General features: G+C 47.8%; 2 protein-coding genes across 9 annotated transcripts in view; both read right to left on the bottom strand.

The window, feature by feature from the left end:
• Window positions 1-2823, bottom strand: part of LOC120954605 (uncharacterized) — a 38066-nt gene extending 35243 nt beyond the window's left edge. Inside the window, exon 1 of the mRNA XM_049608158.1 lies at window positions 1405-2823. The gene's annotated coding sequence lies outside the window, so the exon portion shown is untranslated. The remainder of the gene's footprint in view (window positions 1-1404) is intronic.
• Window positions 2824-7086: 4263 nt separating this feature from the next.
• LOC120959182 (multidrug resistance-associated protein 1-like) lies at window positions 7087-25513 on the bottom strand. 8 transcript variants are annotated; one of them, XM_049608163.1, is made up of 8 exons: window positions 18405-18926; window positions 18219-18335; window positions 11191-11735; window positions 9584-11080; window positions 9439-9518; window positions 7969-9379; window positions 7514-7895; window positions 7087-7450 (listed from the first exon to the last, which is right to left on the bottom strand). In XM_049608163.1, exons 1-8 carry the CDS (start codon window positions 18738-18740, stop codon window positions 7256-7258), a joined length of 4563 nt encoding a protein of 1520 aa, XP_049464120.1. In that variant the 5' UTR covers window positions 18741-18926; the 3' UTR covers window positions 7087-7255. The 8 variants fall into 8 exon arrangements, with proteins under 8 accessions (XP_049464120.1, XP_040238324.2, XP_040238323.2 ...); XM_040382390.2 differs by lacking the exon at window positions 18219-18335 and having other exon boundaries at window positions 11191-11852; window positions 18405-18920; XM_040382389.2 differs by lacking the exons at window positions 18219-18335; window positions 18405-18926 and adding an exon at window positions 11922-12495 and having other exon boundaries at window positions 11191-11852.
• Window positions 25514-26657: the final 1144 nt, after the last annotated feature.

The following is a 26657-nucleotide window of genomic DNA, read 5'->3' as shown; positions in this document are numbered from 1 at the left end:
AGAAAAGAATTACTTTTAACAACTCGTCACGATGATTGCCTCCCCCTTCCTGCATTGCATTCATTGTTGGTACGTTTGTGTGTGTATCGGTGTGCCGCCGCCGCTTCTATTGTGCCGGTCGCGCCTGCCGTTTCATTATCGATGATGCACACCCCTACAACGAATGCATCGGGCTGTGCGCATTCAAAGTAGCATCGCAGTAGCCGTAGCCGCTTCTGAACGTACTCCTCTCCACCTTTCAAACAGTACACGTTGCACCTGACGCGTGTGCACGCATACACACACACATACACACGGCGTGCAGTTAAGGGTGCATCATCTTATGCATGGGCACGAAATTAGCACAAACACACACACACACACATGAAAGGGGGGGTTGATGGATAATCGTAGCAACTTTTGTTATTTACTGCTGCTACCCGCTGCTGGCAACAACAACGTGGGGGGGGGGGGGTTGGGTGGTAGGTTTCTGTTCTTTTCCCCCCTTTTTTCTACTCACTCGCAACGTGTGTGTGTGTGTGTGTCGGTGTGTGGAGTAGGCGATTTTTTGTTTGTTTGTAAAGCTTCACTTTTGCTTCACTATGACCACCACCACTGCCCCCGCTCAGGGGGTGAGCCCTCACATTGATGTAGTCGCGGCGTTCAAAATTCCTTCCCCCCCCCCTCCCCCCTGTCCCCTTTGACCACCCACCCACTTCTAGGTGCAAGCTTTGCAATTTCGTGCGTTTGTGTGGTTGTTTTATGTTACGCAAGTGTAAGTTTTGTGCCGCTTTTTTTTCTTGTTGTTGTTGTGTTCGTTGCTTCGTTCACACGCGCCATGCCCCGGTGTGTGCCCGGTTCTAATCGCATATCGAATCGATCGATGGATGACGGCAAGGGTTGGGGGTGCCAACGCAACAGGGTGGTCAGCGAAGAAGCGCTCAAGAGGGCGGTTGGGTGGCGATGGAAAAGAGAGCGAGAGAAAAAAAACTCCATCGATATCGTTTGATGATGTTGTTGTTGTTTTTTACTTCTTCTTGTGCCTCACATATGGAGTGTTGTTTTTTTTTCTTTTCAAGGTGCACACCAATTCTCACACCCTACACACACACACACACGCACACGTGAACGGGGGTGGGGTGGCCTTCATCGACACTCAGCACGCTTGGGAGGGTTCGTTTTTCGCTACCATATGTTATCGCACAACCTGCCCAACGGTGACCAATGCGACCCGGCCGCGGCACGGTTTATCACTTATCGCGCCACCCGTACCGGGGGCGATGGGGGGTGGGCGGCACAAACATACACCAGCAAGGGCACACAAGCACACAAATAAAGAGTAACGTCTTTCGCGCGCACTCTTATCCTTCTTTCTTGAATGCAAAAATTGAGAAAAAAAACAAACATTTTTTTTAATTTTCTTACCACACACTCTTATTACGACGTTTTACACACAACGTGAAGATGATTTTCCGCGTTTCGTGTTTTTTTTTCTTCTTCTTCCGCTGGCGCTACACTTTACGTTACGGGCGATAGAAGCACAACAACCGCCACTACACACTGCAACACTCGACACTCACCGACACGGCGTCACGATACGGACTGAACGGCTTGCTCGGTTCGCAACGAGCAGCAAAGCAACAAACACAAAACAACAGTGACACGCACGCACGGAGCGAACGAGCGCGCGCGGAAAATCGTAGCACACAAACGGCGGCGCGAAAAAGGCACTCACGGAAACGCACACGCACACTACCGAGCGCCGCCCGGTACGGCGAAAAGTGAAAACAAAGCACCAACACTACCACCGTACGCTGGGAGGCTTTTCTAGCATACTCTCACTATCTCTCTCTCTCTCTCTCTCTCTCTCGCTCTGTTTCACTCAGTCGTCCTCCACTCAGTCGGTTTGTCACTGCTACTGCACTGCTCGGCCTACTGCGCGCCGACAGCAGTACTGTCGGGAAATTCTTTCACACCGGGAAAAGGCACTTTCAACCGGATTCGGTTTCAATTCGGTGCTCGCCAGCACGTGTTTCCGGTTGACCATTCGCCTTTTTTTTAAAACTCCTTTGCACCGCACTACATTGAGCAGGAGCAGTACACGGTTATTCATTTGCCGCCCAATGCCTTCACCACCTATCTAATGTCGGTTTTGGATAACACTGTCACTCGAATCATCATCATCATCATCATTATGCTGTGACGGTTGCCTTTGCAAGCATTCTTTCTTTTTTTGCACGTAAAATTTCTAACCGTCCTTTATTCATGGCACTGTTGTGGATGAAAATTCGCTCCGCCGCGCAGTACCGGTGGCCAATCCGTGTCCCACTTGAGCACGCTTCGAGTGCGGGACGTGGTGATACCAGTGCTTGAGCTTAAGCTTGGATGAATTTTCAACACGGCGCTCGTTTCTATGCCTGCCTTAAACCAGTGAGATGCAGAAGCAACAAAAAAGGGGGGCACCACTTTAAAGCCTTGTTTTTGATCGAGGAAAATTCAACTATCACCCAGCAAACGTTTGCACTAAACTATACTTCTTCCTCCTTTCAAACTGTCTGGCCACGTTGATTCTAGTTTTGCAAACTCAATGCAGCAGCAGCACACGCAACTTTACACGCAACAAATGAAGGCGCTGGCCGTACGCGCCCCTTGCGTTGGGTTATGGGGTTTTCCCAACGGTACTCCCGTACGTTGGCGCGCACTTTTGGAAACGGAACGAAAATTGGAATAAAACGGGCACGGTCGCTAACGGTCGGCACGCTGCCACGGCATGGTACGCCACACGCGTGTTTGCCTGTGCCGCGTAGAACTAAAACTGAGTGCGCTGCTGTGCGTTGTGTGGTGCTGTAGTTGTGCTGTGCCCTTTCGCATTAGCCCGAAGTGCTAAGCACGAAGTGAGCGCTTCGCACCACGATCGAAGCGGGGTAAACGAGAAAGCTTATCAAACCCGAACGGACCTCGTATGTTGTGATGCTTCTTACCCTTGCTGGGACAGTGCTTTACACCCTTAAAGCAAGGTTTAATAATTGTCTAAGAAATATTTCGGTTGGAGTACATAAAATATGGATATTCGATATTATAGATATTATAGAAATGGCACGATATGGATGGATGGAAATGGATATTATAGAAATAGTGGCACGATCCTTTGTTGATTAGGAAATTTCGTAAATAAATTTAAATCATTATCAGCGTTTTTATTATTAACAAGATTAATGAATGAACCCCTAATAAGGAGAACCAAGATTATCGATCAAAACAAATGTGTTAGCTTGGTGAGCTCTTATTTTGATCTACTCTTCAACTCAGGATTGTAATTAAATAAAAAAGTTTATTAAATATAATGCGACCATAATACACTTAATCTGAGAATTAATATGAACATATTATTATTTGAAACTCCTTAAATGTTTTATTAAAAAAAATGGCATGATGAGCAAAACTTTTGCACCGCACTGTAACAAGCCTAAACGTGTGTGAAATATTTCATTCAATTTTCAAGCTTTCAACCAAACATTTTGAAGCTATTGCCAGTCATTATTTTTGTGTTTCGGACTGGTGCACAATTGAGGATATTTAAGGCACACGCGGCTCTTCTGTATAAACCACTTATATTCTAATATAAATAACATATATTCTCCAGGACTGTTGTGTGTGTCGGGTCGCGGCCTATGATCGAGTGCCGACCCTCGGTAGCCCGATCGCTCCCGAAGCCCTTAACGGCCATTCGGACGTCGGATGCTGTCAGTTGCACGACAGCATCGAGTCGCGGTTACACTGCACCGTTTCTGTACACAACATCTCCCTCTCTTAATTCAGCTGGTACAGCTGCAACCTGCGCGACGCCCTTCTATCACGAGAAGAGCGGCGAGGTGGACCATTAATTTGTTCACATACGCAGACTATGCTACGGGAATGTTGTGCCACGATGGCTAAAACTGGGTTTGCTAAAATACTAAAAATTGTGACGGCTATTTTGTTCCAGAAACTCTACCCTCAGCCATTAAAACATCCTACCGTAAATTAATACCATTATTTTCCATTCTTGTATCACTTAATTTCTAGCACTTCTTTGAGACATGTACCCTCTCGCCAGGGATCCTTTAACTCATATGTCCGTTTATAAATCATTATTTACGCCTACGCTAAGGTTCTTGCGACCTCATGTGTCTCCCTTTTCTTTGGTACGCTTCGTGACAAATTATCGGCGAGGGCTGTTTACGAAGATAATTGGCGCTATCTATTCGACCTTCATAATTGCCATAGCTATATAATCTGCGCAGCATTGTATCACGTTGCATGGGCTTAACCACCTCATTGTAAAGGAATGGAATTGCATTTCCCGTGCCTGCTGCATAATCTATGCCATCACCAGCCTTTATACTAGCTACTAGACATTCGGTCTGTTTTTTATCAAGCCTATCATGCTGCTTTAAATTTCTGCCCTCTCTATAGCAATAACTTTCAATGGGTGTTGACCACAGACCCAACAACTCAAACAGATCCGCACCGAATAGCATAAGATCATGTTTTGCCACTCTTATGGTTACTTCAGCCGTAACATTGCCTAATGTGGCCTCACATAGAAATTCACCCTCGAGCATAAGACCAGCTCCTGAAGCAGTTCTCGCTGCGACGGAAAGGGGTTTGAGCCGGGGGCTCCCTATTTGTTTCCATGTACGCATGCCTATTATAGAAATATCCGACCCTGAGTCGAGTTGCAGGTGAACTGGCTTGTTGTTGAGACTAACCTCCACGTATTTTCTCCTAGATGCTACGCTCTGCACACTCACAGTTACCACTTGTGCAACATTCCCTTCCTGTTCCTCATATCCGAGGCCATACTCAGGATGCCTAAATTTCCTTCGATTTTTGTTGCAATGACTAGCTTTGTGGCCTATCCGCCTACACTTAAAACATTCTTTAGTACGATATGGGCAATCACGTTGCCAGTGGTTATCCCCACATGCCCAGCAGGGCTTACTCTGCGTCGTACGCTGATCTAGCTGCGATCTTTTGACTTGTAAGTGTCTTTCCGACTGTACAGCCAACACATTCTCATGTGCTGGGGACTCGATCATGGCACTATCCTTCTTTAAGTTAACTATCCTGCCGCACTCCGCCGACAACTGCTGCAGCGTAATATCTGCTTTATCTTCTATTCGCGCAAGCAGCCTCGTACGGAAGTCAACATCGTGCTCTGACTTCAACCCGCACACAAACAATAAACACTTAAATTGTTCCTCTGTAAGCTTTCCAAGCTCAAATCCGACGCACGCCTTGTTCAACCTACACGCATATGACATATGGTCTTCATTCTTATTTTTCGCTATTTGCAAGCACTTGAACCTTTTGCTAAGCAACGACTCTCGCGTGTCAAACAACTCGGTCAACCTCTGGACCGTTTCCGCAAATGAAAAATCTCCCGCTTTCCGGGGCAATATAAACGACGTGTACCTGTCGTGCTCGACCGGACCTAACTTCCTCATCAACAGCCTGACTTTCGCGGCTTCATCTATACGCTCCGCATCCTTCCTAAACAGCTCCTCATATCTCGCAAACCACCCACCGAACGTTACACCTCCTTCCTCATCATAACGAAATTCCGTTATATTTCTCGCTAACGTGTCAATGATCTGCTCGGGGTGTACCGCGGCCGTAGACGCACCTAAGTTATTTAAACGCTGGCATAATAATTCACTTATAAGCTGCTGCTGCTGTGCCATCTGCTTTTGTAGCTGCTGTAGCGTTTGCATCATCGTATTATCACTTCCACTCAAATACGGACCTGTACTTTGGTGCTGCTGTGCGGGAGCCGACTGCGATGGCGCCGTTGGAGCTGACAGCAATGGCGCCTGACCACCGTGGAACAGTGGCAATGACCCGGATTGCGATGGCGGTTGCGCACGTATCTGCAACGGCGCGGCATCTTCACTTCGCTGCATACCACCGAGAATGCGCTGGTCGCCCAAAAGATGCACGTTGGGTTGCAGCATCGCACCGTTCTGCGGAATTAGCCCTCCACTCGCGCTAGCTAGCCCTAGCGATGAACGACGCATCTCCTCGTCCATGGCACCAGTCTCCTCAGAGGACATCCTTCGCCGCTTGGGTCGCGGAATTTTCACACGAATAAATGAAACGAAACAACAAACAATTAGAACCTCGTCGCCACTTTTGTGTTTCGGACTGGTGCACAATTGAGGATATTTAAGGCACACGCGGCTCTTCTGTATAAACCACTTATATTCTAATATAAATAACATATATTCTCCAGGACTGTTGTGTGTGTCGGGTCGCGGCCTATGATCGAGTGCCGACCCTCGGTAGCCCGATCGCTCCCGAAGCCCTTAACGGCCATTCGGACGTCGGATGCTGTCAGTTGCACGACAGCATCGAGTCGCGGTTACACTGCACCGTTTCTGTACACAACAATTATAATGCCAAAGTTTTATCATATTGACATGAAGAACACAGATTTTGAACAAACACAGCGAACTGCATATTTTTTTATCTTTTAAAGCGATAATATCAATGTGAACACGCCAGTGACTCGATTTCATATTGCTACCACTTGCACGCAACATTGCATCCCACAACATAAATCGTTTGTCAGCGTTTGCTGAATTGAGGCGCTGTGATTCGAGCTTTGAGCTTCGGAAATAAATATGTTTCTCATTTATTACTTGTGGCGAACATACAAAAGTATGTAAAAATAGAGGATTATACTTAAACTAAATCCTTAATCTAGCTACATTGTTCTAAATACAAAACTCTGAATAGTTTATACTGCTTATTCATTAAACGTCATAATGAAAGTATTTCCAAATTATTGCAAAACATTCCCATACAACTGCTCGTTTCCTGTGCCTTTCTTGATTCCAGATTGTTATTTTCATTGATTACGAAGAATTTGCAACGCTATGTGTAGCTAATTTGATTCGCATCTTACTTTCGATACAACACCAGCAACAGCCCACACAACGTACAACAGCAACACAAAACCTTATCACCTGCAAGTTGTTTCAACCCTATAAGCTGTGGGTGGTGGTCGATAATTTTCCAAACGTGTGGTAATACACAACCGATGAAAAGATAAACAATTCTAGGTAAAGGTTAATGTTTCGATGATTTATTAGAATCCGCTGGCACACGCGCTAAACCGCAATCATATAATGCGGAAGCACGCTTACTTACACGCTAAATTGCTAACACTTATACCTAATAATGGAGTACTTATGCTAGCTGAACACATCATATCGCTGCATGAGCAAGATCATTAGCTAACGATACCGGCGTTCTTTGCCATACTGTGGAATATGGAATCTCGGTTTGCTAGCAGGTTCTGGGGTGAGTCACACTCCGCTACCAGTCCTTTGTCGAGCACCAGCACTCGATCTGAGTCAAGGATCGTGTTCAAACGATGAGCGATCGTGAGGATCGTACAGTCGGCGAACTCCGTACGGATTGTTTTCTGTGGAAATAATATCATTTAAATGAGCATTATGAGAGCAGCTGAGTCTTTTTTGTTTCTTACCTGAATCAAGTCATCCGTTTCCAGATCCACCGCCGCTGTAGCCTCATCCAGAATCAACACCTTTGTCTTACGCAGGATAGCTCTGGCTAAACAAACTAGTTGTCGCTGACCGACCGAGAGGTTCTCTCCGTTCTCCGCAATCTCATGATCGAGTCCGGCTGTTAATCCCTTCACAAACGTCTTCAGATGAGACAACTCTAGAGCCTTCCACACCTGGTCATCGCTGTAGCTCTTGAAAGGATCCACGTTGGCTCGGAGTGTGCCGGAGAACAACACCGGATCTTGTGGGATGATGGTCAGCCGACTACGGAGCTGATGAAGTCCCATTTTGGAGATGTCGAGTCCGTCGATGATGATTTGTCCACCGGCCGCTTCAACAATTCTGGATTAACAAATGATTATGTTGTTACTATTCATCTCAAGAAAAATAATTCATTCTTCCAACTGATACATACCTGAAGAGACCAAGTGTAAGACTGGACTTTCCAGCTCCGGTACGACCAACGATACCGATCTTCTCGCCTCCTCGAACGTTGAGCGAGATGCCTCGAATGACCAGATCAAGTCCCTCGCGGTACCTAATCTGATAGTCCTTGAACTCGACCTTTCCTTCCACTGGCCACGCCTTATCCACCGTACCCTTCTGCCACTCAGCCTCTCGTGGAAGCACCGTGTACTCCTCCAATCGCTCAATAGCAACAATGTTCGTCTCCACTTCAGCCGTCATACGCACCAGGAAACTTAACACATTGGAAATCTGCAGAGCGTAACTGATCGACAGTCCAACTGTAGCCTGGCCAATAGTGTCTCGAGCCAAGATGGCAAACAGAGCCGCAAACAGGATCACCAAGCTGCCAATTATTTCCAATCGTACACCCAACCAACGGTTGGCTAGAATCGTTGGATAAGTCACGAGCTGATTGTAATCCACGCGATGCTCCGACTCCCTGATAAACCGCTCCTGCTGAGCGTAAGCACGAATCGTCGACTGCCCACCAATACTCTCCCCAAAGTGGGAATAGATCGGACTACGCGTCACAGATTCCAACCGCTTCAGCTGGCGAGACGTTTCAATGTAGAATCGCTGCACGAAATAGTAGATGATCATCAGCGGCGGAACGATGGCAAGGAAGATCGGAGTTGAGATACCGATCACGACAAACACACCGATCACACTGAACAACATCAGCAGCCAGGCACGAATCGTTGCCGGCAAGATGTTGTCCACCACATCCACATCCTTCGAGAAACGGTTAATAATACGACCGAGCGGTGTCGTGTCGAAGAACGACATAGGCATGTGCATGGAGCTTTCGAGTAGCTTGTTGTGTGACTCTTCGGCAGCTTTCAAACATCCCAAAGCGAGCAACACCGATCCAATGAACAGTGCGATCGATTGAACGCCACCCAACGCTCCGTACACGCCGAGATACATGTCCCGCACCGAGGTGTCCGTGATTGCTTCCGGATCTTCCGACCAATCGGTAAGCCACATGCTGGAGTAGATGCCACTGCCTTGATTGATTGCACTGAACACGACCGACCAGAAACCGAACTGGAATCCGATGGCGGTGACGTATTTCTTATAGACAGCCCACGTCACGGCACCCGTTGCAGATTCTTCCTTTTCGATCAGTGTAGCCTTGTCCAGGTTCTGTATGATGGGGTCTTCCTTTTTGGCGCTGGCTTTGGACTCTTGTCGGCTGATACGCTTCTTACGAATGCTGCTATTACTGCCACCGGAACGTCCCGATCTGACGGAGAGTGATCGCTCCACGATACGTTGGGCTGTTTCATCCTTAAGTGTTTCTTGGATTAGCTTAATTTCTGGTGAGGAGATAGTAAGATTGAAAGTTTGTATGAGTTCTGTAGAGGAAAAGGCAAGATTAAACCAAATTTTGTAGCATCGGTCCGAATCAACCTACCGTCTTCGTCGGCTTCGTCAAGCTCTTGGATGTGTTGGGTCAGGAATTCGGCGAAGGCGCCCTTCTGATCGAGAAGTTGTCTGAAAAGTGAAACGTCCTTTGAAGACACTGACTTTATTACAAATAATGGCCGCCTTATACTCACTGGTATGATCCACTCTCCGAGATTTCTCCATCCTTCACGACGAATATGTTCTCCACAAACGGCAGATAGGAAATGCCATGAGTAACTAGCAATCGTGACTTGCCCACAAGCATTCCTGATGGTCCGATCACCTTCTCGAAGATGTGTTTGCCTACGTGAGCGTCCACAGCACTCAGGGGATCGTCAAACAGGTACACCTCTGCATCGGCATACACTGCTCTCGCCAACGCTACACGCTGCTTCTGTCCTCCAGAAAGATTAATACCCTTCTCACCAATTTCCGTTGAGTCTCCACCGGGCAACATCTCCAGATCGGGTCTCAAGGCACAGCACTCGATCACATTATCATATTTCCGCTGATCAAATGCCTTTCCGAACAAAATGTTATCTCGCAGCGTCGCATTCTGGATCCACGCTTGCTGAGGAACGTACGCGATCGAACCATCCGTATTCACATGACCGCTGATCTTCTCCATCTCACCTAGCAGGGCTGATATCAGCGAGCTCTTTCCTGTACCGACCGTACCGACGATCGCAGACAGCTGTCCCTTGCGCAAGGAGAGATTGATGTTCTTGAGCGTTGGCGTCTCGTCGCCCCACGAGAACGTTCCGTCCTTAATGGTCAGGGCTACGTCACTCTTATTATTACTAACATTGCTAGGATCAAGCTCTGCACTATTCAGGAACTTGTCGATACGCTTCACTGATACCCAGGCTTGCATGGAGAATGTCACCATCATGGGCAGCATTCCAAGCGGGAAGCGGAGGATATTGAAGAGAGCAAGAGATACGAACGCTGTCTGTGGATCCAAGATGTTCTCCTCGTCCATTAGCACGTACACAGCGAACGACACAAGCGTCACCAGGAAGGGCGCGATCGTAAACGTAAAGTAGATTCCAGCACCATAATAAGCCATGCGCTTCAGAATGCCAATTTCCTCCTTGCGGACAGTGAGAATGTTATCCTGGAAGCTTGGCTCCCAAGCGTAAAGCTTCAGCACCTTAATGCCACCAAGAATCTCGTTCATCTTCTTCACGCGATCATCCTTGATCTTCATCTGCGCTACCTGTGCGTCACGCATCTTCGTTGCAATCACTCCCGAAACGGGTGTGATCAGTATCATCACACCCAGTCCAGCAAACACGGCCGCCCCAAGAATGTCATACAGCAGGTACACGCACAGCGCAATAATCAACACACCGGACCAGAGGATGTGCATGTACGAGGTCAGCTCGAAGAACCGCTGCGCATCGACCGCCATCAGGTTGACAATCTCACCCACCGTGGTATCTTTCTTCGCTGCACTCGAAATTCGTAGCGCCTTGCGGTAGATTGCACTCACCAGCCCGGTGCGTATGCGGAATCCACTCAGGAACGTGTTGTAGTAGTACTGCCCATTGAGCAGTGCCAGCAGTAGCGACGCAGCAAACAGTGCAAACGTCAACAGCAAGCCCTTCCATACCGGCCCATCCAGTGCAATAACTGCCATCATTTCTCTGCGAACGAGTTATCAAAACAAAAGAAAAATAAAGTGGGTACAATAAAACCCAATCGATTACATTGACGTCACGTTATCGGAAAAACGCGGTGACGAAGCGGTACGTACTGCATGAGATAAGGTGAGGCGAACTGAAGTCCGGATATCGCTAGCTGTAGCATGCCCGCGAACCAAAATGGCGCACCGTACGCTCGCACCATCGCGTACAGGGAGGATCCATTCGTTTCGGAGTGTGGTTTGTACTCGATGTTTGTTTTGCCTGCCTTCTTGTCGGCCGCGATCTGCTTTTTGCGCCCATTGGCGACGCTCATGTCCCAGTACTTGTCAAACGGAGGGACAAGCTCACGCGAAGTGTCCTGCGGGTTGATGTCGTACATTTCCTCCATGGTTAGGGGTTTGCGGAAGCCTTTCCATGCGAACGTATCGAAGTACAGGAAGAGCAGCTTGGCAAAGAAGCTCGATTTCAGCTCTGGGTTTGGATTCTTCGATTTGGGATAGTAGCTGAAGGAGGGTTCCTTATCGGGGAACAACTCCAGCACGAGCATCAAACAGATCAGCGAGTACTGGAGGATGTAGCTCACGTATTGATACTCCCAAAAGTCTACCGTATCGCCGGAACCGATCGCGTTCGGTCGCTTATCGTTCTCCATCACCTCGGTGCGCAGTTGTATGATGCCGAAGAACATACGCAAGAACCAGAACATGAACATTGTGCCGGACGTACGCACACCGTACTTGCGCATGAAGAACAGCAACACAAGTAAGTCGATCTAAATGGGAAACACAAAACACAGACGTTACATCTCTCGACCCATTCTCAAGCCACTCTTGTCACTCACATAAGCCAACGCATTGAACACGGCCGTCAAGATCTGCACATCGTACAGGCCTTGCTCATCCTGATACCCAACCACCATGCCGAGATCGATCCAGCACATACACATCAGCAGGAATATCACTAGCATCTTCGACAGATTGTACCAATTCCATGGTATGTCCCGATATTTACTCTCAGTGATCTTGAATATATCGTAGATCGAGAACACGAACAAAAACAAACACGGTACCCACTGGAGGATGACGCGCTGGAAGCAGAACGTCAGGTTGGGATTGTCCACATCCCACACGAACTCGTCGTCCCAGAAGGGACCGCCACAAAAGTCCTCGAAGGTCATCGTGGACCTGTACACCGTTCTGCGAACACTTTATCCCACACTATCCGTTGACCGAGCAATTCCACTGTTACGTCGAGACTGAAACCCTCCACCCGGTAATCGGTACCGTTTTATACAGCCGTCGTCGGATTCGCACTAGTTACCCTTATCGTGTATGTGGGTTTTTTTTATTGTCGTCGTCGTCGTCTCCGTGCGTACAATTGCAAGCGATAGCAGCGACACAGCGGTAGGCCGCACACCGCGCACAGTCATCGGGCGATGAATACTATCGATTGGCGAATAGCAGATATTGCCTCGCAATAATTCACCCTATAAGGGAATCCGATAAGCGTGCGGTTCACTTTTGGCTGTGTCACGATGAGGTTTTCGCGTCTATCACGAGATGAACTGACCAATGATGTGAGCTTTACCGCAGGTGATAATTGTTATAGGTGAAATCTAGTCCTCAAACTCGAGGAAGAAGAAGAAGAAGGAAGCATAAAGCTATCGCGCACACTTATTAAAAGTACCTTCACTTGACTGATTACGACCTGGGGCGCTATCAAGCTCAGAGTTGTTTGATCGGAAGCTCCCACCGATAGCGATCGACAGTCCTGGTGCCTGGGTGCATGGCTTGCTGCCACTATTATTGGATATTTGTAACTAATGGTTACGGTAAGTTTCACACTTTGTCGGGGGCACAAAGCTTTCAAACTGTACGCATGAAACGTGACTGTTGTTTCGGTCGGTTTCCTTATCACATGACCAGCCAGCCACAGGCAGCGCAGAAGGGCTCGCCTTATCTACCGCGTGGGAATTTATTGTCACGATAGCCAATCATCATATCGCATTGTGCATATTTGAACTATCTACTTTTGATACATCAATTATGAGTTGCAATTTTTAATGTGAACAGATAAGATCGTTAAATAACGCGCAGGCTGTATCAGGAGGCCCACATGGCGGAGGGCATTGATTATGTATAGAGCTAATTAATGTAACGAGAGGAGATGGCTGCAAAGGATGCTTTAAATAGCCTGTAACATTAGAATTCTAACGCGTGGGCAATATGGAATGGGGGGTAAATATTTTAAACAATGTTTTTGTATCCAACCGTAACATTCAATCAACGAGTAAGGTTGAGATCCCTTGTCTTGTGAAATATACTTACAAAAATATAACTGAATGACAATGTATCTTCAACGTGCCAGTCATGCAAGATATAAATCAGTGTAATGAATCATTTGAATGATGCAATATGTTTTATGAAAGGAATAATGTCTAGAATACATCATTGTACAGACTATTTTTACAAGATTTGAAACAGCTGCAGTACTTCTTAAGGGTCGTTAATCTATTAGGTAGCACGCTATAGCTTCAACTTCTAAAGGTTTGAGAGTATAGTAATAATAAGCCTACGAAGCATGTGTCGGTCCAATTAACCACCCAGAATAAGAAGATGATGATAAATGTTATAGTCACAAATGTGACTAGCTTGTTGAACTTTATTTGATCTGTATTCTAATTAAACTACATAATACTATTCAATATCATTTACAAGTATTCTACGAAACGATTCCAGCGTTCTTCGCCATTCCATAGAAAATCGACTCTCGGTTCGCTAGCAGATTCTGTGGTGAGTCACACTCCGCTACCAGTCCCTTGTCGAGCACCAGCACGCGATCTGAGTCGAGGATCGTGTTCAAACGATGTGCGATCGTGAGGATCGTACAGTCGGCGAACTCCGTACGGATTGTTTTCTGTAAGAAAGTATGATCGAAGATTTTGAATGAGTTTTGCGATAATAATTTTTCTTTTGAAGGCTTCTCACCTGAATCAAGTCATCCGTTTCCAGATCCACCGCCGCTGTAGCCTCATCCAGAATCAACACCTTTGTCTTGCGTAGCACAGCACGTGCCAAGCAGATCAGCTGTCTTTGACCGACCGAGAGGTTCTCTCCGTTCTCCGCAATCTCATGATCGAGTCCCGCAGACAATCCCTTCACAAACGTCTTTAGATGAGAAAGTTCAAGAGCTTTCCACACCTGGTCGTCACTGTAGCTCTTGAAAGGATCCACATTTGCTCGGAGTGTACCGGAGAACAACACCGGATCTTGAGGAATGATAGTCAGTCGTCCTCGCAACTGGTGCAGCCCCATTTTGGAGATGTCGAGTCCGTCGATGATGATTTGTCCACCGGCCGCTTCAACAATTCTAGATGGAAAGACAAACGTTTTAAAGAAATCACCCACATAATACATCCATTATACTACTAACCTGAAGAGACCAAGTGTAAGACTGGACTTTCCGGCTCCGGTACGTCCAACGATACCAATTTTCTCGCCTCCTTGAACATTGAGCGAGATGCCTCGAATGACCAGATCAAGTCCCTCGCGGTACCGAATCTGATAGTCCTTGAACTCGACCTTTCCTTCCGCCGGCCATGCCTTGTCCACCGTACCCTTCTGCCACTCAGCCTCTCGTGGAAGAACCGTGTACTCTTCCAATCGTTCAACAGCTACGATATTCGTCTCCACTTCTGAAGTCATGCGCACAAGAAAACTGAGATAATGGGATATCTGTAGCGCATAGCTAATCGAAACTCCCACCGTGGCCTGGCCAATAGTATCCCGAGCCAGGATGGCAAACAGGGCCGCAAACAAGATGACACAACTTCCAATCAATTCAAGACGCACTGCAAGCCATCGATTGGCAACGATCGTCGGATACGATACGAGCTGATTGTAGTCCAACCGGCGCTCTGATTCCTGTGTAAACCGATCCTGTTGTCCATACGCTCGAATCGTCGACTGTCCACCGATACTCTCACCAAAGTGAGAATAGATCGGACTACGCGTCACAGATTCCAATCGCTTTAATTGCCGCGAAGTATCGATGTAGAACCGCTGCACGAAGTAGTAGATCACCATCAGCGGCGGCACAACGGCGAGGAAAATCGGTGTGGACGTTCCGATCACGATGAAAACACCGAACACATTAAATAGAAACAGCAACCAAGCCCTAATGGTCACCGGTAGCACGTTGTCAACCACGTCGACGTCTTTTGAGAAGCGGTTAATTATTCGCCCCAAGGGCGTTGTGTCAAAGAACGACATTGGCATACGAAGGCAACTTTCGAGCAGTTTGTTGTGCGACTCTTTGGCCGCTTTAAGACACCCGAGTGAGATCAGCAGGGCGGCTACAAACAGTGCGATCGATTGTGCTCCTCCCAGGGCACCGTACACACCGAGATACTTATCCCGTACCGATGGGTCAGTGGCGGCGTCTGGATCTTCCGACCAATCGGTGAGCCACAGGTTGGAGAAGATACCGCTGCCTTGATTGATCGCGGTGAACAGTACCGAACCAAAGCCAAACTTAAATCCGATCGATTGTATGTACTTCTTGTACACCAACCACGTAACGGCTCCGGTTGCTGACTCTTCAACGCCGATCAAGTTGGCTCTACCTGGAACAGTGGTCACTGTTTTGCTATGGACGCTTTGCTTTGACACCTGACGACTGATTGGCTTTTTGCGTGTGCTTCCGTCGCTTCCGTTCGATCGGTTTGACCGAACTGAAAGAGCTCGCTGGATGACATTGTTCACAACCCCATCGTTGAGTGTTTCTTGTATCAAAGATATTTCTGAAAGGGACAACCAACTCTCATTAACACGAAGGAAGCCCGAGGAACATATCTACTTACCTTCATCTTCATCATCAAGTTCTTGAATGTGTTGACTTAAGAACTCCGCAAAAGCTCCCTTCTGATCGATAAGTTCCCTAAAAGTTCAAAATAATTTTATGACTTTCCTTAATAAACTATGCTATTCGAATTACTTACTGATAAGTTCCACTCTCAGAGATCTCCCCATCCTTTAGCACCAATATGTTCTCCACAAATGGCAGGAATGATATGCCGTGCGTGACAAGCAATCGTGACTTGCCCACAAGCATTCCTGATGGTCCGATCACCTTCTCGAAGATGTGCTTGCCTACGTGAGCGTCCACAGCACTCAGGGGATCGTCAAACAGGTACACTTCTGCATCGGCATACACTGCTCGCGCCAACGCTACACGCTGCTTCTGTCCTCCAGAAAGATTAATACCCTTCTCACCAATTTCCGTTGAGTCTCCACCGGGCAACATCTCCAGATCGGGTCTCAAGGCACAGCACTCAATCACATTATCATATTTTCGCTGATCGAATGGCTTTCCGAACAAAATGTTATCTCGCAGCGTCGCATTCTGGATCCACGCTTGCTGAGGAACGTACGCGATCGAACCATCCGTATTGACAACGCCACTGATCTTCTCCATCTCACCCAGCAGGGCCGATATCAACGAGCTCTTGCCCGTACCGACCGTACCAACGATCGCTGAAAGCTGTCCCTTTCGCAAGGAGAGATTGATGTTCTTGAGCGTTGGCGTCTCGTCGCCCCACGAGAACGTCCCGTCCTTAATGGTCAGGGCCTCATCGCTCTTATTGTGCGTAACGTTGTTTGGATCCAGTTCTGCACTATTCAGGAACTTGTCGATACGCTTGATGGACACCCAAGCTTGCATGGAGAACGTAACCACCATGGGAAACATTCCCAGAGGAAACCTCATTATATTGAACAGCGCCAACGATACGAACGCTGTCTGTGGGTCCAACACATTGTTTTCGTCGATCAGCACGTACACAGCGAACGACACAAGCGTCACCAGGAAGGGCGCAATTGTAAAGGTGAAAAAGATTCCAGCACCATAGTAAGCCATTTTCTTCAGTATGCCCACTTCTTCATCGCGCACATTTAAAATGGAATCCTGGAAGCTTGGCTCCCAGGCGTAAAGCTTCAGCACCTTAATGCCTCCGAGAATCTCGTTCATCTTCTTCACACGCTCATCCTTCAGCTTCATTTGCGCTACCTGATGTGTCTTGAGCTTGGCTGCCACCACACCAGAGACAGGCGTCATCAGTATCATCACACCCAGTCCAGCAAACACAGCCGGTCCTAGAATATCATACAGCAGAAACACACACAGCCCAATGATCAGCAGAGCCGACCACAAGATGTGCAGGTAGGAAGTCAGCTCGAAGAACTTCTGCGCATCCACCGCCATCAGATTTACGATCTCCCCGACCGTGGTGTCCTTCTTGGCGGCACTGGAAATTCGCAACGCCTTCCGATAGATCGCACTAATCAGCCCGGTACGGATGCGAAAGCCGCTGAGAAAGGTGTAGAACAGATACTGCCCATTGAACAGTCCCAGCAGCAGCGATGCGCCAAATAATCCGAAAGTCAACAGAAACCCTTTCCACAGTGGCCCATCGAATGCGATAACTGCCATTAGTTCTCTATAAAAAGCGAAAAAAAAGGAAAATAATTCAAATCGATAAGATAACGCGCACGGCAAACTGTTGAGTGAGGCGGAACGGGTTATTTTGTACTTACTGCATCAGATAAGGGGAAGCGAACTGGAGGCCCGATATTGCCAGCTGTAGCATTCCGGCGAACCAAAACGGTCCACCATACGCCCGAATCATTGTGTATAGGACGGACCCGTTTGAGGGTGAGTGAGGTTTGTAGTCGATGTCCGGCTTTCCGGCCTTCCGGTCCGATGCCATCTGCTGTTTACGACCTTTTTCCACGCTAATCTTCCAATATTTGTCGAACGGTGGCACAAGCTCTCGTGCCGAGTCTTGTGGATTGATGTCGTACATGTCGTTCATGGTGAGCGGGTTACGGAAGCCTTTCCATGCGAACGCATCAAAATGTAGAAACAATAGTTTGCTAAAGAAACTTGAGCGTAGTTCAGGGTTCGGTTTGGCGGCCTTCGGATAGTAGCTGAAGGAGGGTTCCTTATCGGGGAACAGCTCCAGCACGAGCATCAAACAGATCAGCGAGTACTGCAGGATGTAGCTCACGTATTGATACTCCCAAAAGTCTACCGTATCACCGGAACCGATCGCGTTCGGTCGCTTATCGTTCTCCATCACCTCGGTGCGCAGTTGTATAATGCCGAAGAACATTCGCAAGAACCAGAACATGAACATTGTGCCGGACGTACGCACGCCGTACTTGCGCATGAAGAACAGCAACACAAGTAAGTCGATCTAAATGGGAAACACAAAACACAGACGTTACATCTCTCGACCCATTCTCAAGCCACTCTTGTCACTCACATAAGCCAACGCATTGAACACGGCCGTCAAGATCTGCACATCGTACAGGCCTTGCTCATCCTGATAGCCAACCACCATGCCGAGATCTATCCAGCACATACACATCAGCAGGAATATCACTAGCATCTTCGACAGATTGTACCAATTCCATGGTATGTCCCGATATTTACTCTCAGTGATCTTGAATATATCGTAGATCGAGAACACGAACAAAAACAAACACGGTACCCACTGGAGGATGACGCGCTGGAAGCAGAACGTCAGGTTGGGATTGTCCACATCCCACACGAACTCGTCGTCCCAGAAGGGACCGCCACAAAAGTCCTCGAAGGTCATCGTGGACCTTACTTGCAGTGCGCAATCACTACCGACGAACGACTAAAAGATTGCCGACCATTCGCAGTGCCATTTTATACTCTCCGGGGCGTACTTCAAAACGCTCAATGGCGAACCGTACTGGAACAACAACAGCAATAACAACAAGAACAGGGCCTGATTGTGATTGTGATGTATGAGTTTTTGCTCCGTTTTTTTCACGCTCGTTTGGCTTCAGATGTCGGCTGTAAGCGTGCGCCCGATAAGACCCTAGACCTGCCCCATTTCCTAACGACACCCGTTGTTGCGCTGGGGAAGCGTTGATCGTACCGGAGCCCCCGTTTGGCATGGGCTTCGTCGTGTGCCAGGGTTGAATATATTTACACGAGGTTATGTTGTTGTTGTGATAAGATTATCAAACGCATCTTTTAACACACGGGATCTTAGTCATGGGTGGGTACGCGATTTCTTTCAAACGGGTTTACTTTACGAGATGAAACGCAATCTTGTAGGACTACCATTACAGTGTATGTAAAACACATTGCATCACCCAATGACATACCGGAAATCAATCAATTGAACTCGCATTTATTCTCCACGCATTAAACAGATGTTTCCAACTGTCACCAAGAATCAGATGTACACCTCTCAAATCGTAAAACTCACCACGAGTATCTCTACAGTTGTTCACACGGGCCATTAAATGCTATCTTATCAGCCACCCTCCGGGCAGATAAAGGGTAACACGTGTTATCGTGAGGTCGATACCATATAAACCACCCACCGTACATATTGCAATGTCATCCTCTCGTTGAACAACCGGTAACAGGCAACAAAGTATTGTTTATTTCAATTTTATTTAATCAATTAATAGATGTTTACAAAATAAATATATTACCCTTACGTACACCAGAGCATTTTCGTTTTGGCAAAGGTTTTTTAATCGGGCAATGTTTCTCTTTGCCGGCTAAACGCAAGAGAAATAACTGATCCTAGCTCAGCGGTCCCTGTTCCCCGTTCGAGACGTGCGAAGAAACTGTACTATCCCTCGACCTGTACTGACACGATCCATGCATGCATGCTATTGTTGTGCGAGACTAGCCGATATCGATTCGAGATTCACCAGGCATCAATGCAGTCTGGCAATGATCCTAGCTTACAATACCGGCGTTCTTTGCCATGCCGAAGAAGATCGATTCTCGGTTCGCAAGCAGGTTCTGTGGTGAGTCACACTCCGCTACCAGTCCCTTGTCGAGCACCAGCACGCGATCTGAGTCGAGGATCGTGTTCAAACGATGAGCGATCGTGAGGATCGTACAGTCGGCGAACTCCGTACGGATTGTTTTCTGTGTAAAAGAATGAAGTTTTAAATGAGTTATGTGTCAAGGTTAGGCACTTGAAAGTTTCTTACCTGAATCAAGTCATCCGTTTCCAGATCCACCGCCGCTGTAGCCTCATCCAGAATCAACACCTTTGTTTTGCGTAGCACAGCACGTGCCAAGCAGATCAGCTGTCTTTGACCGACCGAGAGGTTCTCTCCGTTCTCTGCAATCTCATGATCTAATCCTGCTGCCAGCCCTTTCACAAACGTCTTCAAATGGGACAACTCTAGAGCCTTCCATACCAGATCATCGCTGTAGCTCTTGAAAGGATCCACGTTGGCTCGGAGAGTACCGGAGAACAGCACCGGATCTTGTGGGATGATAGTCAGTCGTCCTCGCAACTGGTGCAGTCCCATTTTGGAGATGTCGAGTCCGTCGATGATGATTTGTCCACCGGCTGCTTCAACAATTCTAAAATAGAAAATAGTTATGCTGTTAATATTTATCTCAAGAAAATTTATTCATTCTTCCAACTGGTACATACCTGAAGAGACCAAGTGTAAGACTGGACTTTCCGGCTCCGGTACGACCAACGATACCGATCTTCTCGCCTCCTCGAACATTGAGCGAGATGCCTCGAATGACCAGATCAAGTCCCTCGCGGTACCGGATCTGATAGTCCTTGAACTCGACTTTTCCTTCCACTGGCCATGCCTTGTCCACATGTCCCAGTTGCCACTCAGCCTCTCGTGGAAGCACCGTGTACTCCTCCAATCGCTCAATAGCAACAATGTTCGTCTCCACTTCAGCCGTCATACGCACGAGGAAACTAAGCGTGGCCGATATCTGCAGAGCGTAACTGATCGACAGTCCAACCGTTGCCTGCCCGATGGTATCACGTGCAACCATGGCGAACAGGGCCGCAAAGAACACAACCAGAGCTCCAACCAACTCAAGGCGCACTGCGAGCCAACGGTTGGCAATGATACTCGGGTAGGAAGTGAGCTGATTGTAGTCCACACGCTGTTCCGATTCGTTCATGAATCGATCCTGCTGTCCATAGGCCCGAATAGTGCTCTGACCCGTAATACTCTCCCCAAAGTGAGAATAGATCGGACTACGTGTCACCGATTCCAAACGCTTCAGCTGTCGCGAGGTGGCAATGTAGAACTTCTGGATCAGATAGTAAATCACCAGGAAGGCGGGAACGACTGCCAAGAAGATGGGCGTAGAGATACCGATCACCACAAACACACCGATCACGTTGAAGAACATCAGCAACCAGGCACGGATAGACTGTGGAAGAATGTTGTCCACCACGTCCACATCCTTCGAGAACCGGTTCATTATACGGCCAAGTGGGGTAGTGTCGAAGAATGACATTGGCATTCGCATCGAGCTTTCCAGCAGATTGTTGTGCAGTTCACGAGCCGCCTTAATACATCCCAGTGCCAGCGTTACGGAAGCGATCAACAGTGCGATCGATTGTGCTCCTCCCAGACCACCGTACACACCGAGGTACATATCACGTACCGATGGATCTGTTGCAGCTTCTGGATCTTCAGACCAATCGGTGAGCCAAATGTTGGCGTAGATCGATGCTCCCTGATTGATGACGCTGAAGAAGATTGACCAAAATCCAAGCCACAGCCCAATGCCTTTGAAGTACTTAATGTACACTACGTAACCGACGGCACCTGTTGCCGACTCTTCCTTTTCGATCAGCGTGGCAGAGGACTGTTGCGCGACCGTTTGTTCCACTGCTCGCGGTTTATTGCTATTGCGTGATTCAGCACGGCTTACACGCTTCTTGCGTACACTACCATTGCTGCTGCCCGATCGCTGCGAGCGTGTGGACATTGCGCGCTGTACAATCTTCTTCGCTTCACCATCTTTAAGTGCCTCCTGGATCAGTTTCAACTCATCCTCATCCTCGTCGTCCATCTCCTGAATGTGCTGCGTGAGGAATTCGGCGAAGGCGCCCTTCTGGTCGAGAAGTTCCCTAGAGAAAAGCATGAGCCCTGTTAGATATCACATTTATTTGAACAAATCTATGAGTACTTACTGGTATGATCCACTCTCGGAGACCTCTCCATCCTTCATGACGAATATTTCCTCCACAAAGGGAAGGAACGATATACCGTGCGTTACAAGAAGACGCGATCTACCAACCAGCATTCCCGACGGACCGATCACTTTCTCGAAGATGTGCTTGCCTACGTGAGCATCTACTGCACTCAGCGGATCGTCAAACAGGTACACTTCAGAGTCAGCATACACTGCTCGTGCCAACGCTACACGCTGCTTCTGTCCTCCAGAAAGATTAATACCCTTCTCACCGATCTCCGTCGTATCACCCCCCGGCAGCATCTCCAAATCCGGTCGCAATGCACAACACTCAATCACTTTATCGTACTTGGCCTGATCGAACGGTCGGCCGAACAGGATATTATCACGCAGCGTTGCATTCTGGATCCACGCCTGCTGAGGAACGTACGCGATCGACCCGTCCGTATTGACCGATCCCTTCATCTTTTCCATCTCACCCAACAGAGCCGAAATCAGTGAGCTCTTGCCCGTACCGACACCACCAACCACAGCCGACAGCTTTCCTCTACGCAGCGCCAGATTAATGTTCTTCAGCGTCGGTGCATCATCTCCCCACGAGAACGTTCCATCCTTTACCTCGAGCGCATTTTCACTCTTGTTGTGCGTAACGTTGTTCGGATCGAGCTCCTCGCTGTTCATGAACTTGTCGATACGCTTGATCGATACCCACGCCTGCATAGCGAACGTAATCATCATCGGGAACATCGCCAATGGGAATCGTAGAATGTTGAACAGTGCCAGCGCCACAAATGCCGTCTGAGGATCAAGCACGTTCTCCTCGTCGATCATGACGTACACGGCGAAGGAGGCTAGTGTCACCAGGAACGGTGCCATCGTCCACACGAAGTAAGTACCCGCTCCATAGTAGGCGGCACTCTTCAACACATCCAGCTCCTCGTTACGCACCGTCACTACCGTATCCTGGAAGCTTGGCTCCCAAGCGTAAAGCTTCAGCACCTTAATGCCACCAAGGATTTCGTTCATCTTTTTCACTCGCTCGTCCTTGATCTTCATCTGCTCCACTTGCAGATCACGCATACGCGTTGCGATGAAACCGGTAATTGGGATCATAATCACCATCACACCCAACCCGGCAAACACTGCCGGACCGAGCAGCTCGTACAGCAGATAAATGCACAGTGCAATAATTAAAGGAGCCGACCACAGCACGTGCAGATACGATGTCAACTCAAAGAAGCGCTGTGCATCGACCGCCATCAAGTTGACGATCTCTCCAACCGTTGTGTCCTTCTTGGCGAAGCTAGAAATCCGTAGCGCCTTGCGATAGATCGCACTGATCAGCCCCGTCCGAATGCGGAACCCAACGAGGAAGGTACGGTGGAAGTACTGCCCGTTGAACAGCGCTATCAGCAGCGAGGTTAGGAACAGTCCAAGCGTAATAATCATACCCTTCCAGAACGGGCCATCCAGCGCAATCACGGCCATAATCTCCTGCATCAAGTAGGGCGATGCGAACTGCAGCCCCGAGATGGCAAACTGCAGCATACCGGCGAACCAGAACGGACCACCGTACGCTTTCACCATCGCTGGCAGTACCGAACCATTCGTTGCCGCGTTCGGTTTGTACACCAGGTTCGTTTTTCCGGCCTTCTTATCGGCTGCGATCTGTTTGCGACGTCCCTTCTCCACACTCTCGTACCAGTACTTGTCGAACGGTGGCACTAACGCACGCGACGTGTCTTCCGGGTTGAGATCGTACATGTCATCGTCGGTGAGGGGTTTGCGGAATCCACGCCACGCGTACGAATCGAAGTACAGGTAGAACAGCCGCGAGAAGAAGCTGGACCGTAGCTCGGGGTTTGGGTTCTTCAGCTTAGCCCACTCACTGTACCGCGGTTCCTTGTCGGGGAACAGCTCCAGTAGCAACACGCAGCACACGAACGTGTACTGGATCGTGTAGCTGACGAACTGGAATTCGGCAAAGTCACCCGTGCCAGAGCCGCGCACATCGTGCAGCATCGCTTCCGTGCGCATCTGGATGATGCCGAAGAAGGCCTTCAGGAACCAGAAGATAAACATGGTGCCCGTACTGCGAATACCGTATTTGCGGTAGAAGAAATACAGTGCCATTGCCATAATCTGAAAAGGAACAAAGGAACAAGGCAACATTGATCACAATGATTCAATCCAATCATTCGCTAAACCCTTCCACACTACTTACATAAGCGAGTGCGTTGAAGATTGCCACCAGTATCTGTACATCGAACACCTCCGGCTCGTCCAGGTTCTGGACGACCACGCCGAGGTCAACCCATGACATCACCATCAGCGCGAAGGTGAAGATCATCTTCGTGATGTTGAACCAGTTCCACGGTATGTCTCGATACCGGCTGGTCACGATCCGAAGTACCTCGTACATGGAGAACACGAACAGAAAGAAGCACGGTGTCCATTGTAGGATGACGCGCTGGAAGCAGAAGGTCAGATCCGGATCCTCCTCTCGCCACGTGAGGTCATCGTCCTGTAATTAAGTGTAAAAAAAGAAAAAATAATTTTATGTTATCCCATGATGTAATCTAAACTCTTCAATTTCAAATTGGCTCCAAAGGCTTATCTAATCGTACTGTTTATTGCACGTCAATTAAAATCGGTGTGAAAAATGTCCCAAAACACAACCACTTCCACCCTTCCACGAGGTCTTTGCGCCATTTCATGGCCAACTAGGAACAATATCTGTCGAAAAATAAAAACACGATGGTTGCCCATGCAATTACCAAAGTGCCTCGCTAGCTGCGTCAGCGTAGTAAGCATCGATTTTTTAAGACTCATCGTCCACTAATCCTACTCGGTAGACACGCATTATCGATAACGGACCACAAAGCATGTGGAATGATTCACAGCACAGAACGGGGTGGGCGATATTTTGCGAACTTCCCATTAATGGTAAAATCTTATCACTGACCAACAAAAAAAAAGCTATGTCACACCAAACGGTACAGGTATGTTTTATGGGTGTACCGAATTTCAGAAGTTTATCGAAATATCCAGATTTTTCACATTAAAAGAATCACTGATGTTGCATTCATCGAACTAATAACTTCTGTAATAATTCTAGAGAATGACCACTTACCCAAAAGGGACCACCACAAAACTCTTCGAACGTCATCGGACCGTTACTGGGGCTTGCAGTTGGATCATTCACTTTACACTAAGTTTGATGCACTTCCCCAAAATGCTCTATTCACTCTTGCTTCCAAACGCTCACACTTTTAATACACACGATAACTTCTTTTCATCAAACTATCTTCCACTTTCACAATGTCTCGGCTCCCGTTTAGCTCTCCGAAATTGGTTCCTCACGCTTTCAAGCGTTCTAGTCAACTGATTCAACCTGATCGAGGAACGGGGGTTAAAATATAATTGACACCGTTCGTGTATCGGGCGGCACGATAAGGTATCGATGAGGTTAGTGTAGTGTAGGGGATAGATTTGTGCCAGTGTGCGTGCGGTTATAGAATATTCGAACCATGTGTTGTTTTGTTTGTGGTGTACTTCAAAAACAGGACTTTCAAACGATGATTGAATAGACATACAATAACTCTACTTCAATCGTTGAATAATTTAACAGGTTATTTGCCAAAAATAGCTCATTCTCCTTCACACATTCCGTGTATGCATTCCACACCAATACTACCAACAAACGGTAAAAACTGCTGAGCATTGGATGAGTCGATCCGCCCGATAAGCAGGCATGCGATTTACGACAAATGCGCCCGATAAGATCTTTGATGTGTGGGACCTCTCCTAATCGGGGACATATTAGTGGGGCCTTTGTTGCTTTCTTTGGTGTTTTTCTTGCTAAACGAGGGCTGCAAGTCATGCACCAATCATAACCATATCGGCCCACAAGGGCCACCCGTGTACGATATCCATCGAGGTGGGGGAAATAAGTAACGCTCCAAAAACGCATCACCAAATACGAACCATTATTTTGGTGTACACTTTGCAAGGATGGCATTGAACACCGACACTAGTCTAGTGGTGAATTCTTTGCACCTAGACTTCACCGATGTTGTCTGAAGAGCAATACTAGTTGTGCATAGTTCAATTAACCGTCCGGAGGTCAGTGATAGGTTGGACCTTAATTGAGACACCGTGCTGCGGTCGATCGTTGGCCGAGATTCACACTAGAACGTATCCCAGTTAGGGTAGACATAACATAGTTTACACTTGATCAGGTGACATACAAACGAGCGGTTTGTTGTGTCGGATTGATTGTTTGGAAATTTATGGGACATTTCGTGTGCAAATAGGAACGGCAAGTGGAAGGGATGAAGACATTTCGCAAAAAATGCTGATGGAGAAAATTGCAAAGAAAGACACAACAAATATCACAATCAACGTATTTGGTGATATTTTACCTTTTATTACCATTCTTTTTCCAGTGAAAGCGATATTTCTAGTAATTTCCAAGTGAAAGTAGTCCATTACACACACCAACGACCAAGCAGTTCTATCCCACCGAAGCATCCCCATTGTTGCAACG

This window comes from Anopheles coluzzii, chromosome 3 (genome assembly GCF_943734685.1).
Source record: "Anopheles coluzzii chromosome 3, AcolN3, whole genome shotgun sequence".
Classification (NCBI taxonomy): Eukaryota; Metazoa; Arthropoda; class Insecta; order Diptera; family Culicidae; genus Anopheles; species Anopheles coluzzii.
The sequence above is the reverse complement of the archived record's forward strand: the minus strand, read 5'-3'. Positions and strand labels throughout refer to the sequence as shown.

Bases quoted from the DNA above. Each gene is read 5' to 3' on its own strand.
- LOC120959182 (XM_049608163.1), bottom strand. From the start codon at position 18,740: ATGACCTTCGAGGACTTTTGTGGCGGTCCCTTCTGGGACGACGAGTTC. The intron at 18,336-18,404 runs GTGAGTGACAAG...TTTCCCATTTAG, and splicing joins TGTTCAATGCGTTGGCTTAT to ATCGACTTACTTGTGTTGCT. The intron at 7,451-7,513 runs GTAAGAAACAAA...TTATTTCCACAG, and splicing joins AAACGGATGACTTGATTCAG to AAAACAATCCGTACGGAGTT.